Source organism: Oryctolagus cuniculus, chromosome 11, assembly GCF_051225735.1.
Source record: "Oryctolagus cuniculus isolate XC-2025 breed Fujian yellow rabbit chromosome 11, ASM5122573v1, whole genome shotgun sequence".
NCBI lineage: Eukaryota > Metazoa > Chordata > Mammalia > Lagomorpha > Leporidae > Oryctolagus > Oryctolagus cuniculus.
Window position 1 is genome coordinate 118,154,655 of NC_142877.1, and position 13,483 is coordinate 118,168,137.

General features: G+C 54.4%; 1 protein-coding gene across 3 annotated transcripts; it reads right to left on the minus strand.

Moving 5' to 3' along the window:
* Positions 1–1,419: 1,419 nt before the first annotated feature.
* Positions 1,420–5,312, minus strand: LOC100349036 (cytochrome P450 2D17). Of its 3 annotated transcripts, XM_002721376.6 has the most exons (9): positions 4,461–5,312; positions 4,185–4,356; positions 3,817–3,969; positions 3,577–3,737; positions 3,037–3,213; positions 2,727–2,868; positions 2,331–2,518; positions 1,752–1,893; positions 1,420–1,664 (listed from the first exon to the last, which is right to left on the minus strand). In XM_002721376.6, exons 1-9 carry the CDS (start codon positions 4,647–4,649, stop codon positions 1,486–1,488), a joined length of 1,503 nt encoding a protein of 500 aa, XP_002721422.3. In that variant the 5' UTR covers positions 4,650–5,312; the 3' UTR covers positions 1,420–1,485. The 3 variants fall into 3 exon arrangements, 2 of the variants coding, with proteins under 2 accessions (XP_002721422.3, XP_089165149.1); XR_016217067.1 differs by lacking the exon at positions 2,727–2,868 and having other exon boundaries at positions 4,461–5,296; XM_089309023.1 differs by lacking the exons at positions 1,420–1,664; positions 1,752–1,893 and having other exon boundaries at positions 2,358–2,518; positions 2,821–2,868; positions 4,461–5,296.
* Between the last annotated feature and the right edge of the window lie 8,171 nt (positions 5,313–13,483).

Consider the following 13,483-nt stretch of genomic DNA (forward strand, 5'->3'; position numbering starts at 1 on the left):
TAGCAGAAAATGCATCTATCACCAGGACCTGCCCAGTTGCCATGGAGGCACAGATAAGAAGGCATAGCAACGCACATCTGAACACCACTAGTCAACCTGTTTACCTGGATTTTTCCACTGTTCCAACAGCATAACTTTCTTTTCTATTATTTATTTATTTGAAAGGCAGAATTATAGAGAGGCAAAGGCAAAGGCAAAGGCAGAGAGAGGTCTTCCATCCTCTGGTTCATTCCCCAAATGGCTGCAACAGCTGGAGATGGGCTGATCTGAAGCCAGGAGCCAGAAGCCTCTTCTGGGTCTCCCACGCAGGTAAGGGGCCCAAAGGGCTTGGGCTGTCTTCTACTGCTTTCCCAGGCCATGGCAGCTTGCTGGATTGGAAGTGGAGCAGCCAGAACTGGAACTAGCACCCATATGGGATCCCGGCATTGCAGGGGTGGCTTTACCCGCTACACCAAAGCGCCAGCCCCCCAACAGCATAACTTTCACGATACAGGTTTCACTACATTGTAAACAAGAACATGGATGCTCCAAGAAAGGACTGTTCTGAGTAAGAGCTGAGGGTATGTGCAGTAGCAGAGGTCCAACCCCCACGTTCCTCGAGAAGTCATGGACTCTACACAGGCAGCTGGGAAACATGCCCAGGGACCTAGGACTGCCCTCCTGACCACAGGGCCTTCCCATGCCTGGAGTCTTGACCATACCATGGAGTTGATGCCCACCATGTGTCCTTGGGCTGGGGCCCTGGGCTGTGTCACTGTGACCTCCAGGGTGAGGAGGAAGGCTGGAACCTGGGGAACTGACATCAGCTCCATGTCCACATAACTGACCCCCAGCAAAACCCTGAGCTGTAGGTGCTGGGCAGCTGTGCGGGCTCTTGGCCTTCTCAGCACTTGCCACAAAACAGTGCTGGGAGCACCAAGCCCTGTCTCGCTGAGCATCCTGGGAGAGACCGCCTGCAAGCTCGGGGCTGGTCTTGGTGGATCTGGCCCTGTGCGCCTGTTCCCGTTGCTGACTTGCGTCTGTGTCCTGTGGTTATACTAAACCACAGCAGTGAGGACGACAGTGTTCCAGGTTGGGGGGGCTTCCAGCCAATCACAGAGCCTGAGGGAGGTCTGGGGACCCCAACACTCTCTCCAGCCAGGGCCAGGGCTGATGCCCCACATCGCCCATGCACCCTCCTCCTGCTCCCCAGACCCAGAGCCAAGACTGCTGCACGACCGTGGTCACCAACACAGTACAGGGGTGAGGCTCATGGGAGGATGTGGCAGGCTAAGCATCGCGGTCCCAGGTCTGAGATGCATCCAGAAGACAGGTAAGGCAGATGAGGCAGGGGTGGGGGTGGCCTCAGGCAGGTGGCTGAGCACCCATGACATCGGGGGCTCACCAGGGGCCAAGGGTGGACTCAGAAACCACAGGGGAGCCAGGAGACTGCTTTATTGTGCATCAGGGCCCTGCTGGGGGTGGGCTGGGGACTCGGTGCCCCCACTAGCGGGCCACAGCACACAGCTGGTAGGGGGCCGGGGTCACCAGGGTAGCAAAGATGCCGTGGTCGCTGGGCCGGGGCTGTCCCGCGGGCACCGAGAAGCTGAAGCGCTGCAGCAGGCAGGTGAAGAAGAGGAAGAGCTCCATGCGGGCCAGGGGCTCCCCGAGGCACGCGCGGCGGCCTGTGGAGGGTCAGGGGCTCAGTGAGCCTGGGCTGCATCCTCCCACTGTCCCCAGGGCCAGGGCCAGGAGCCGGGCACCCCATGCACCTGCGGAGAAAGACATGAAGGCCTCCTGCTTCACGAAGCGGCCCTGGGCGTCCAGGAAGTGTCCCGGGTGGAAGCGGAAGGGCTTCTCCCAGACGGCCTCGTCCTTCAGCACCGATGACAGGTTGGTGAACAGCACTGTGCCCTGGGCAGAGGATTTCTGTCCTGAGAGGGGCCTGGGCTGGGAGGACTCCAGACCCTACCCCATTCTCAGGGCCCAGGCCTGACCTGCACCCACCTGGACTCTTTCAAGGAGCCCTCAGCCCAAGTACTGCTCAGCCACGTCAGAGCCAAGTGTGACACCAGCCATGGCACCCCTGATGCTGCCTGTCCCTGCAGGCACTTCCTAGGACATGTGGTGGCACATCTTAGTTTGTCTTCCCCATGCTCCCGAGGCTCTGTGTGGACACAAGGGTCCTGGCTCTGCTCTGCACCCACCCAACCCAGCCTGGGCTGTGGGCTGGTCAGCACCTTGGGCATGGAGGGCTGGGTGGCCTGGGCTCCATCCACTCACTGTAGGAGGATGTGCTGGGGCCACCAGTGGGCAAGGGTGCTGAGCCGGGATGAGGGGGCCCGGCCTACCTTGGGGATGAGGAAGCCCTGCACTTTAGTGTCCCGTGATGTCATGTGCGGTGTGCCCAGTGGGCCGATGTCTGCGAAGCGCTGCACCTCGTGAAGCACGGCAGTGGTGTAGGGCATGCGTGCCTGGTCCCCCATCTCTGGTTGCTGCGCCGGGCCTATGACCTCATCTATCTCCTGTTGGACATGGCCTGGACAGACAAGCGTCCCCATAGCAAGTCAGTTCCCTTTGAGCTGAGCACAGACTCTGCTGCCTCCTGTGCTGTGCCTGTGCCCACATACAAGGAGGTCACAGGAGGCAGAGCCAACCAGTGCTTGGGGCCACAGGTGTGGCTCAGGGGACTGCCTGCTCTTCCCTCACCCAGCCCCACCCTCCACAGCTGCCCCCAGCTGGCTCACGCTGCACTTCCGGGTGCAGGATCATGAGCAGGAGTGCCCAGACCAGTGTGGCCGACGTGGACACCGTCCCCCCGATAAACAGTTCACCAATCACCGAGTAGAGGTTCTCATCACTGAAGCTGCTGTCAGGGTTCCCCTTGGCCTGGGTGGGGAGAGAGCGTGGGCTCAGGGGCAGAGGGAGGAGGCCCCAGATGACCACATTTTCTCTACTTGGCAGCCCGAGTCCTAGACTGTTGTGCGGCACCCAGGTACCCCCAGGACACGCGGGGCCTCACCGTCCCTGCCCTCGCCCTTCCATTCATCTTCTCACCTTCTCCACCTCGGCCAGGTAGGCGTCCGTCATGTCTCGGGGTGGCTGGGTGGGGTCCCGTGTCATCCTGTGCTCGGTCACTAGCTCAAGCAGCATGTCCCCAAAGGCCTTGTGCCCAGAGAAGACCTTGTCCACCAAGCCCGGGATGCGCAGGAGCACGGGGACCACGTTCAGCACCTGCTCATAGGAGGGTAGGGTCTCCCTGTGCTCAGAGCTCACCTAGACCAGCCCCAGGTGCAGCGCCCTCCTGGTGGACCCAGTGACCCGCTCTCCCCAGCTGGGTGCCCCTGCTCTTCTGGAATGTAGGACACAGATAAAGTCCACCAACGCTGTGCTGCGTGGCTCCCAAGGCCCACAGGACGCACGGTTTCCTCATCCTGGTGTGGGGGCTGCCCTGGGGCCTGCCGCATGCTGGGGTCTGGGATGTCCCAGCTCCAGGCCTTCCAGCTCCAGGTCTTTCCTTCCAAGGTGGCCACTCCGGGAAGCCCCTGCCCCACCCGCATGGATGCAAATCCTCGCCCGCAGTGTCTGAGCCCGCACCGAGGGCACTGTGCCAGAATCCTCCTCCAGCACGGTCTTGGTCAGGTGCAGCAGCCTGACGAAGCGCGGGTCGTCATACTCGAAGCGGCGCCCGAAGGTGAGCGAGGCGATCACGTTGCCCACGGCTTTGTTCAGCAGCGCGTTGGGGCTAAAGGGGCGTCCTGGGGGTGGGGATGTAGTCAGGGGTCACCCTTAGCTCCCTGCCCCTTGCCTGCCTGCGTCCCTTGGCCCATCACCCACCGGCATGGTTGGCGAAGGCAGCACAGAGGCAGGCGGCCTCCTCAGTCATTCGCTGCTCCAGAGACTTCTTGCCCAGACCAAAGGTGCGCAGCATGGACATGGAGAAGCGGCGCTGCTCCCGCCAGGCCTGTCCGTAGGGCGCCATGATCACCCCTGGGGGTGGGGCAGAGTGGTAGGCTTGACCAAGGATTGGGCCCACCCCTGCTCATGCCCCCTGTGTCTCCCCCAGGGCCGGGTGCCCCACCTGCCCAACCTCCTGGTCACCTGTGCCCCTCGCTGGTTCTGTTCTCACAGCCCCCATTAGTCCTTGTCCTGATTAGTCATCCTCCCCCAGACCCCCCAGACCCCATCTCCTCGCCACTCCTTGCCTTGGGAGCGTGGCCCAAAGCCCAGGTGGTTGAAAATGGGCATGGGCGGGCGGTCCGCAGTGTCCTCGCTGCAGGTCACCAGTGCCTCGTGCACAGCTGCCAGTCCATTGAGCACGACCGCTGGCGTCCAGGCCAGCTGCAGGCTGAACACGTCCCCGTAGCGGCACCGCAGCTGCAGAGCCAGGGTCAGGGCAGTGTCCTCCCCTGGGGTCACCCTCCCCCACCGTCAGCTGCATGGAGCCCAGGTCCTCTCTGCCTACACCACCCCTCTCTCACCTGGTGGTAGCTCCTCCGTGGGTCCCGGAAGTCCACCTGCAGTAAGTTGCCCAGGCCCGGCAGTGCCATGGGGCCTGGTGGGTAGTGTGCGGCCCAGCGCTGGCGCCGGTGCATCAGGTCCACCAGGAGCAGGAAGATGGCCATGGCCATGGCCAGGGATACCAAGACGTCTCCGGTCAGGAGCCCCATGGCTGTCTTGTTGATATCTTGCCTCCTCTGGCTATACCTGTCCCACCCCAGTCCCCCAGGCACCAGGGACTAGGCAGGACAATCTAAGCACACTCTCCGTGCTCCCCAGGTGCGGGCTGTTCTCTTAGTATGGGAGCCCAGATCGGCCTTTGACCTCTGCTGGGAGCCAACTGCTGTGTTGATGGTGCTGCCACAGGGTACAGGGAGTGGCCAGGGCGGCCAGGTTCATGGGCGGCCACAGAGGTCCTTGCTCCTCCTCTTCACGGGCCTACCCAGGGCGGGGGTGGCAGGGACCTGACAGGAGGCCTCTTACTAGACGCCCCAGACCTGCCTAAGCTCCTTGGAGAGCCAGGGAATGACGGGCCAGTGCCGGCCCCAGCTCTCTCGGCGTCTTGCTCCCGCGCTGGTCTCCTGCCCCGCGGGCTCTGGAATCGTGCACTGCTGTGAGCTCTGAAGCCCTCGGGAGTGCTGTCTGACCCGCTGTCTTCACAGCCGTGAGCTAAACACACCTCTCTCCTTCCGCCGCTTGGGAAGTCCGCGGTGCTCTTGGAAGCTGTCCAGGCCGCCGCTGGCCTCTGGTCTCTGCAGTTTCCGATGGGAAACCTGATTGTAACATGGCTGCGTGGGTGCGGGGCCTTCCTCGTGACAAGTGCATTCCTTCCTGCTGCCCCGGAAACGCTCTGCGGCTCTAGCCCTGGGCCTGTGGCCAAGCAAATGAAGCTGTGGCCTGCAGCACCGGCATCCCATCTGGGCCCCTGCCTCCCATTTGGGAGCCCTGGAGAACCAGTGGAGAAGAGCTTGCTCTCTTTCTTTTTCTCTGTCTCTCCCAGGCCCAGTTGCTCTGCCTTTCAAGCAAATAAATTTTTTTTTTAATTTATTTGAAAGACAGGGTTACAGAGAGAGATAGAAGTCTTCCATCTGTTGGTTCACTCCCCAAAAGGCCACAAACGGCCAGAACAGAGCTGATCCGAAGCCAGAAGCCAAGAGCTTCTTCTGGGTCTCTCACACGGATGCAGGAGCCCAAGGACTTGGGCCATTTTCCACTGCTTTCCCAGGTCGTAGCAGAGAGCTGGATGGGAAGTGGAGCAGCTGGGACTCAAATCAGCACCCATATGAGATGCTGGCACTGCAGGCAGCAGCTTTACCTGCTATACCACAGCGCCAGCTCCTCAATCTTTTTTTTTTTTTTTTTTTTTTTAAATGAAATTCTCTGAGTCTTGATGGCGGGATTGAGTGTGCAGAGCTGAGTCAGTCCTGCCTGGCACCCGGAATTTCTTGCATATGGAGATGATTGTCCGTTTGCTTTGGGAAGCTCGGCCAGTCTTTCTTCACAGTTCCTGGCATTCTGGCCTAGCAGGTCAGGTCACAGACTGATGTCGGCATCCCAAATGGGCACCAATTCAAGTCCTGGCTGCCCCACTTCTGATCCAGCTCCTGGCTAATGTACCTTGGAAGACACTAGCAGGTGGTCCAAGTGCTTATGCCCTGTTCCCACTGTCGCCCACGTGGGAGACCCTGAAGAAGCTCCTGGCATCGGCCTGGAAAATCCCTGGCTGTTGTGGTCATTTGGGTAGTGAACCAGCAGATGGAAGAGCTCTCTCTCTCTCTCTCTCTCTCTCTCTCCATCTCTCTGCTACTCTGCCTTTCAAATAAATACAACTTTGCAAAAATGAAACAGACATTGGGAACGAGCATGGCTGCTGGAAGCCCAGATTGCTGCGCCCCACTCCAGCAGAGCTGGGCGTCATTGCTAGCTCCTGCTCCTGACTCCAGCTTCCCCACAATGCACAGCCTGGGAGGCAGCAGGGACGGCTCAGGCAGTTCACTCCCTGACGCCCTGGATTGCATCGCCAGCTGCGAGTGTAGCAGGCAGGATTCAAAATCAAGACACCAAGGCTTCTTAAAAGGACAGTCTTTTCTTATATGGGCATAAGGCCCAGGTGGAATTTCTTAGCCCAAATCCTGAGCCCTGAACAAAGAAGCATTTTCCCTTCTATATGGTTTTAGTCTTTTTGTCTCACTTATATAGCTACTTGCATGCATTTGATTGTGTATTCTTTTTTTTTTTTTTTTAAGATTGATTTTATTTATTTGAAAGACAGAGTTACAGAGAGAGGTAGAGAGAGAGAGGTCTTCTATCCATTGGTTCACTCCCCAGATAGCCACAATGGCTGGAGCTGTGCCAATCTGAAGCCAGGAGCCAGGAGCTTCTTCTGGGTCTCCCATGTGGGTGCAGGGGCCCAAGGAGCCCAAGGACTTGGGCCATCTTCCACCACTATCCCAGGCCCTAGCAGATAGCTGGATCGGAAGAGGAGCAGCCGGGACTAGAACTGGCACCCATATGGGATGCCGGCGCTTCAGGCCAGGGCTTTAACCGCTATGCCACAGTGCTGGCCTCTTGTTGGGTGTTCTAATGTGACATGGTGGGTTGAAACAGTACTGGGCGTGTGAATGTAGTTACTGAGGAGTTTTTCTTTCTTTCTTTCTTTTTTTTTTTTTCACACAAACTGAGCCTTCTGCGGTCTGGCAAGGGTTAACATCATTGCTCTGTACTACACGCAGCTCCTGAAGTGGCTGCAGAGCCGTAGACAGGGACCACAGCAGATAAAGACCGCATAGCATTCGCAGGACAGATGTCGCCTTCTGCTTCCGACCTGGGAAGGCCTCTGCCACAGCTGCAATCACGGCAGAGCTGAGCCTGGTTAAGACAGAGGCCTCTGCCACAGCCCCACCTTGATGCTCAGAACCCTTCGGGTCAGACAGCAGTGTGACATGCGTAGCTGTTTGTTTTCCCGACCAGGGTCTTCACGTAGTTAGAGACATATTTCATAAACGAGGGCACAAGACAAGGAAAAGTCAGAGAGACCCCTAACATTATAACCATAGCACGTAGGAGAGATTTGAATCCACTAAAAACCATCCTCCAAGCAGTCTAGACCAGGACATGGGGGAGCTTCCTCATTTGATCATTTTTTTATGATCTTGTCCTTTTTATGTGTATACAACAGTGATTTAGATTAAAATTTTAAAACCAATACAAAGAGGCAGAAAAAGGATGGGTCCATTTATTGTATAGGGCAGCTGATTCCTCAAGCTTCGACCAGGCGTGAATCAGCCAGTTTCCGGAGTGCCTGAAGCAGCGTCCCTGGTGAACTTTTTGAGGGAAGAAGCACCAGTCTCTTATTTGGGGGGCTTGTTCTATCTGTTGAAGGTCTCCCCCCAACCCGTTAGTGGCTTTGTAAGTCTGGAGCAAACAGATCCAACAAGCAAGTTAAATCCAACAGGATCTGAAACAAAAAGGCTGAATCATTGCAGAGTGCCTAGGAGGGGTGCTGTCTAAACCAGGAGGGCGTTTTCTCACTGAGGGAGGCGGGTAGGCCAGAACTTCCTTAGAAGGACATCCTGTCGGCTCTCATTACCTAGCCGGCCTGGCAGTAGGGGAGTACAGAACAGGCAGTGAATTCGAGAGGAAGGGCCCAGTCCTGCCATGTGTGACCCTAGGCCTGCCCCTGGGAGACTGGGCGAGGTAAAGGACTTTTCCAGCATGGAGCCAGCAGGGTCTACGGTTTGTGTTGTGTGAGTGTGTGTGTGTTTTTTTTTTAAACAGGCAGAGTGGACAGTGAGAGAGAGAGAGAGAGAGAGAGAGACAGAGAGAAAGGTCTTCCTGTGCCGTTGGTTCACCCCCCAATGGCCGCCGCGGCCCGCGCACTGCGCTGATCCGAAGGCAGGTGCCAGGTGCTTCTCCTGGTCTCCCATGGGGTGCAGGGCCCAAGCACTTGGGCCATCCTCCACTGCACTCCCAGGCCACAGCAGCGAGCTGGCCTGGAAGAGGGGCAACCGGGACAGAATCCGGTGCCCTGACCAGGACTAGAACCCCGTGTGCCAGCGCTGCAGGCAGAGGATTAGACTATTGAGCCACGGTGCCGGCGGGTCTGTGGTTCTAAGCAGGAAGCCCTTTGGGCCCAGGGCAGTTCCACCTACCCAGCTCCTGCCAGGATTTTGGAGAGGCTGGCTTTGGTCAGGACGGCTATTGCCCCATCTCTCGGCTTTCCATATGGACACCTGACGCCGTGCGGGGTGGGCTGGCCTCGCTGGGTCTTTGACGGCAGGACACTGGGGACAGTGGCCATTGGTTGGCTGTACATTGCTCCTGCTGCCTAACTCGTTGTTTCTTTCTTGGTCTCTGCTGAAGTAGAGCACTGAGACAGCCTCTAGGATATCAGTCAGGGCTGTTCAGTTCCATCCTCAGCCTGTGGTGGCCAAGCTACGAGGTCACGGGCGTGTTTAGACAGCTTTTCCTGTGAGACAGAACCACACCCGGGAGGAAAGCTATGTCTTTCAGATAAGACTGAAACATGATGATCGGTTTACCTAACCTGCCTATAAATTTGGTGTTAGTAATTTGTCAAAGGATAACTTTAAACTGGACTTCATAGAGAGCAGTGAGCACTGTATTTTACCTTTTTTTTATATTATTTTAAATCACTGTTGTACTTGTATGATTGTAAATACCTAACCCAAGCGCAGGGTGCTTGGCCAGCAAACCCAAACACAAACATGTCAATGACTTGAGAAAACATTTTTAGTTTTTCTCTACCAACAAATTTAGAACAGTCTGCTTATCAGAGATGTATTGAAGTCACATGTACCAAAAAGGTACTTTGTGTTAATTTAGCAGCCTTATATGACTGCTTTTTTTTTAATCTACAAGCCAGTCAAAACAGTTTTTAATAATTTTTTACATAGACATGCAACCTGCATACGTATAACGTATGTATAACATATATTACAAGACTAAACTATAAAAGTGTTAGTAACCATTTTTTAACTTTTAAAAATTAAGGCCAGCGCCACGGCTCACTAGGCTAATCCTCCGCCTAGCGGCGCCGGCACACCGGGTTCTAGTCCTGGTTGGGGCGCCGGATTCTGTCCTGGTTGCCCCTCTTCCAGGTCAGCTCTCTGCTATGGCCCGGGAGTGCAGTGGAGGATGGCCCAGGTGCTTGGGCCCTGCACCCCATGGGAGACCAGGAGAAGCACCTGGCTCCTGGCTCCTGCCATCGGATCAGCGCAGTGTGCTGGAGGGTGAACCAACGGCAAAGGAAGACCTTTCTCTGTCTCTCTCTCTCACTGTCCACTCTACATGTCAAAAAAATAAAAAAAAAATTACCATTTATTGATTAGAATTACCTTTTGTTTTAGTAACCTAGATTAACCACACCCTTTCAGTTGGAATCTGTAGTTTATTATTAAATTTTAGTTTGTATCTATTTACAGAGCTGTCCCAAATTACCAAAAACAATAGGAGTCATGGAAAAAGGGGTGTTTTTTTTTGGGGGGGGGACCTAGAAGAGGAAATATTTAAATACAGACCCAACAATATTTTAATTTTTATGAATAGCCTGGTTTTCTTTTAGAGGGTTGAAACCTCTTATTAAGAGCATATTGGTGGCCGGCGCCGCAGCTCACTTGGCTAATCCTCCACCTGTGGCGCCGGCACCCCGGGTTCTAGTCCCGGTTGGGGCGCCGGATTCTGTTGCAGTTGCTCCTCTTCCAGTCCGGCTCTCTGTCGTGGCCCAAGTGCTTGGGCCCTGCACCCGCATGGGAGACCAGGAGGAAGCACCTGGCTCCTGGCTTTGGATCGGTGCAGTGCTCTGGTGGTAGCGACCATTTGGGGGGGTGAACCAACGGAAAAGGAAGACCTTTCTCTCTCTCTCTCTCTCACTGTTGAACTCTGCCTGTCGAAAAAAAAAAAAAAAGAGAGAGAGAGAGAGAGAATATTGGGGCTGACACTGTGGTGTAACAGGTAAAGCTGCCACCTGTAGTGCCAGCATCCCATATGGACACCAGTTCGAGACCCAGCTGCTCTGCTTCTCATCCAGCTCTCTGCTATTGTCACTGGAGAAAAAGCTGAGGGTCCTTGTCTTTGTGCAAGTAAGAATTCAGCCGTGAGACAGGGAGCAGTGGAAAGCAAAGCAAAGTAGCAAAGTTTATTAGAGTAAGGAGAGAGAGTGCCTAGTTCACATTTAGGCTGGGGTTTTTTAAGGGATGGGTCTCGCCTTCTTGCCTTTTCTCTTCCCATCTCCTTCTTCTCCTCCAGAACAAAGGACTTGTTCGGTGTAAATACGAAAATTTCCTTTCTGAGTTTCCCTCTGTAGTTGTCAGAGGAAGCCTTTGTGACTCTGCCTTTCAAATAATAAATAAGTAAACTTTTTTTTTTTTGACAGCTAGAGTTAGTGAGAGAGAGAGAGAGAGAGAGAGAAAGGTCTTCCTTCCGTTGGTTCACCCTCCAAATGGCCGCTACGGCTGGAGATACACCGATTCGACGCCAGGAGCCAAGTGCTTCCTCCAGGTCTCCCACGTGGGTGCAGGCGCCCAAGCACTTGTGCCATCCTCCACTGCCGTCCTGGGCCACAGCAGAGAGCTGTACCAGAAGAAGAGCAACCAAGACTAGAACCCAGTGCCCATATGGGATACCGGTGCCGCAGGCAGAGGATTAACCAAGTGAACCATGGTGCTAGCCCCTAAGTAAACCTTTTTTTAAAAAGGAACATTATTGACAAAAGGCACTTGTTTACATAGTTTTTAGAAAGTACCTGTAGGACTTCATAAAACATTTATCTCTTTTAGGCCTTTAGGACTCTTTACTAAGATAACCTTTGTGACTGATAACAACGCAACAAGATCATTAGACTTGTAACTTTAGACATTTGTATCAGTACATTTTATTTATCTATTTGTTAAAGATTTACTCATTTGAAAGGCAGAGTTAGAAAGAGAGAGAGAAGTCTTCCATCCGGGTCTCCCACATGGGTGCAGGGGCCGAAGCACCTGGGCCATCTTCCACTGCTTTCCCAGGCCACAGCAGAGAGCTGGATGGGAAGTGGAGCAGCCGGGACTTGAACCGGCGCCCATGCGGGATGCCTTGCGCTGCAGGCGGTGGCTTCATCCGCTACACCACAGCACCAACCCCTACGCTGGCATTTTTATGTGTGAGATAGATACGTATGTCTCTTTAGATTTTAGATTGAATCTGAGCCTAGTGTTTCCTCTAACAAGCGCTTTGGGGTGACACCTCATCAACAGTCAGGTACCTGGGACTGTCTAAAAGAAACTTGTGTTCAGACAACTGCAAGACAGGTCCCAGGGTGACAGGGCCGAGCAGTAGCTACCCAGGTGGGCGAGGAGCCCACTGGAGATTGCTAGCTTACATTCTAGGAGACTTTTAAGTGTCACTGCCCCAGGCTGAGAGACAGGGTCTCTCTCAGCAAAGGGGTGGAGTTAACACACCACAAACCAAAGAGAGGAAGAAAAGTTTAAACTGCCTCTCTCTCCCTCTCTCTCTCTCTTTTCAAAGAAACTATAGCCAGAGGGGAGGGAAGTGGCGTTTAGCCCCCTAGGCCCTTATACAAGTACAACAGAAGTTTGGTTTTATAACCTGATGATGGGTTTTAGGTTATGAAAAAAATGATGTCAATTTTACGCCGTGTTTATCATTTGACAGTTTTATGGATCCAATTACAAGTCTCAAGGCCAGAGGCTCAGGTAAGTAAGATACAGCCTTTTGCTATTCTCGAGGTCATTTTACTTAATTACCACTCAGGAAACTCTTTGTCCCGAGGAAAGGGAGTAGGGAAGGAGAAACAACTGGACTCCAGTCCCTGATAAGCCCAGTGTGGGCACAGGCTGTGTGCTCACTTCTCTGCCTTTGAGCTGACTACCTGGCCTGCCAGCTGTATTTTCTCCCATTAAACCATGTAACCTTGTTTACCATAGTTCTCTCTCTCACTCTCTCTCTCTCAAGATTTATTTATGTGAAAGAAAGAGTTACGGAGGCAGAAGCAGAGGTCTTCCATCGGCTGGTTCACTCCCCAAATGACTGCAACAGCTGGAGCTGATCCGAAGCCAGGAGCCAGGAGTTTCATCCAGTTCTCCCACACGTGTGCAGGGGCCCAAGGGCTTGGGCCATCTTCCACTGCTTTCCCAGGCCATCAGCAGGGAGCTGGATCAGAAGAGGAGCAACCAGAACACCAAACGGCGCCCACATGGGATTCCGGTCCTGCAGGTGGCAGCTTTACCCGCTACACCACCATGCCAGCCCCCATAGTTCTCTGTCTTACATCAGAACTCTTTTTTGCATAGAGACAAGAACCTAGTTTTGCCAGATGTATTTTTCTCATTTATTGCTGTTTTCTGTCTTACAGCAAGACTCTTTTTTTCATGGAGACAAGAACCTACTCCAGCATGTCCACTAACGGTACCATGGCACCAAGGCTCTTTGAGCAGGGCTTCTAGCTCTGCAAGACCAACCCCCAGTCCCGTGCAGGAGGCCATGGCAATCAATGAAGGGAGCCTCTGGGGGCTGGCGCTGTGGCGTAGTGGGTAAAGCTGGTGCCTGAAGTGCTGGCATCCCATACGGGTGCTGGTTCGAGTCCCAGCTGCTGTACTTCTGATCCAGCTTCCTGCTACTGGGCCTGGGAAAGTCTCAGAAGATGGTCCAAGTGCTTGGGCCCCTGTACCCATGTGGGAGACCTGGAAGAAGCTCCTGGCTCCTGGCTCAGCCTGGGCCATTGTGGCCATCTGGAAATTGAACAAGTGGATGCAAGATTCTCTCTCTCTCTCTATTCTCTCACTGTAATTCTGACTTTCAAATCAATCAATCAGTCGTAAAAAAGTCAAAAGAGAACAAGCAGTGATGATGACGTGGAGAAAAGGGAGCTGCTCACGCTGTTGGCAGGAGTACAAGGTAGCCCAGCTCTGTGTAAGGATGGAAGTCACTCAACAGTGTGAAAACACAGCTATCACATAATGTTGCAGGGATGCAGCCGGAGGATCCG

Coding starts and splice junctions, on each gene's coding strand:
- LOC100349036 (XM_002721376.6), bottom strand. CDS start 4,649: ATGGGGCTCCTGACCGGAGACGTCTTGGTATCCCTGGCCATGGCCATG. Junction 3,970..4,184: donor CTTTGGGCCACGCTCCCAAG/GCAAGGAGTGGC, acceptor CCCCACCCCCAG/GGGTGATCATGGCGCCCTAC. Junction 2,869..3,036: donor ACCTGGCCGAGGTGGAGAAG/GTGAGAAGATGA, acceptor CTCCCCACCCAG/GCCAAGGGGAACCCTGACAG.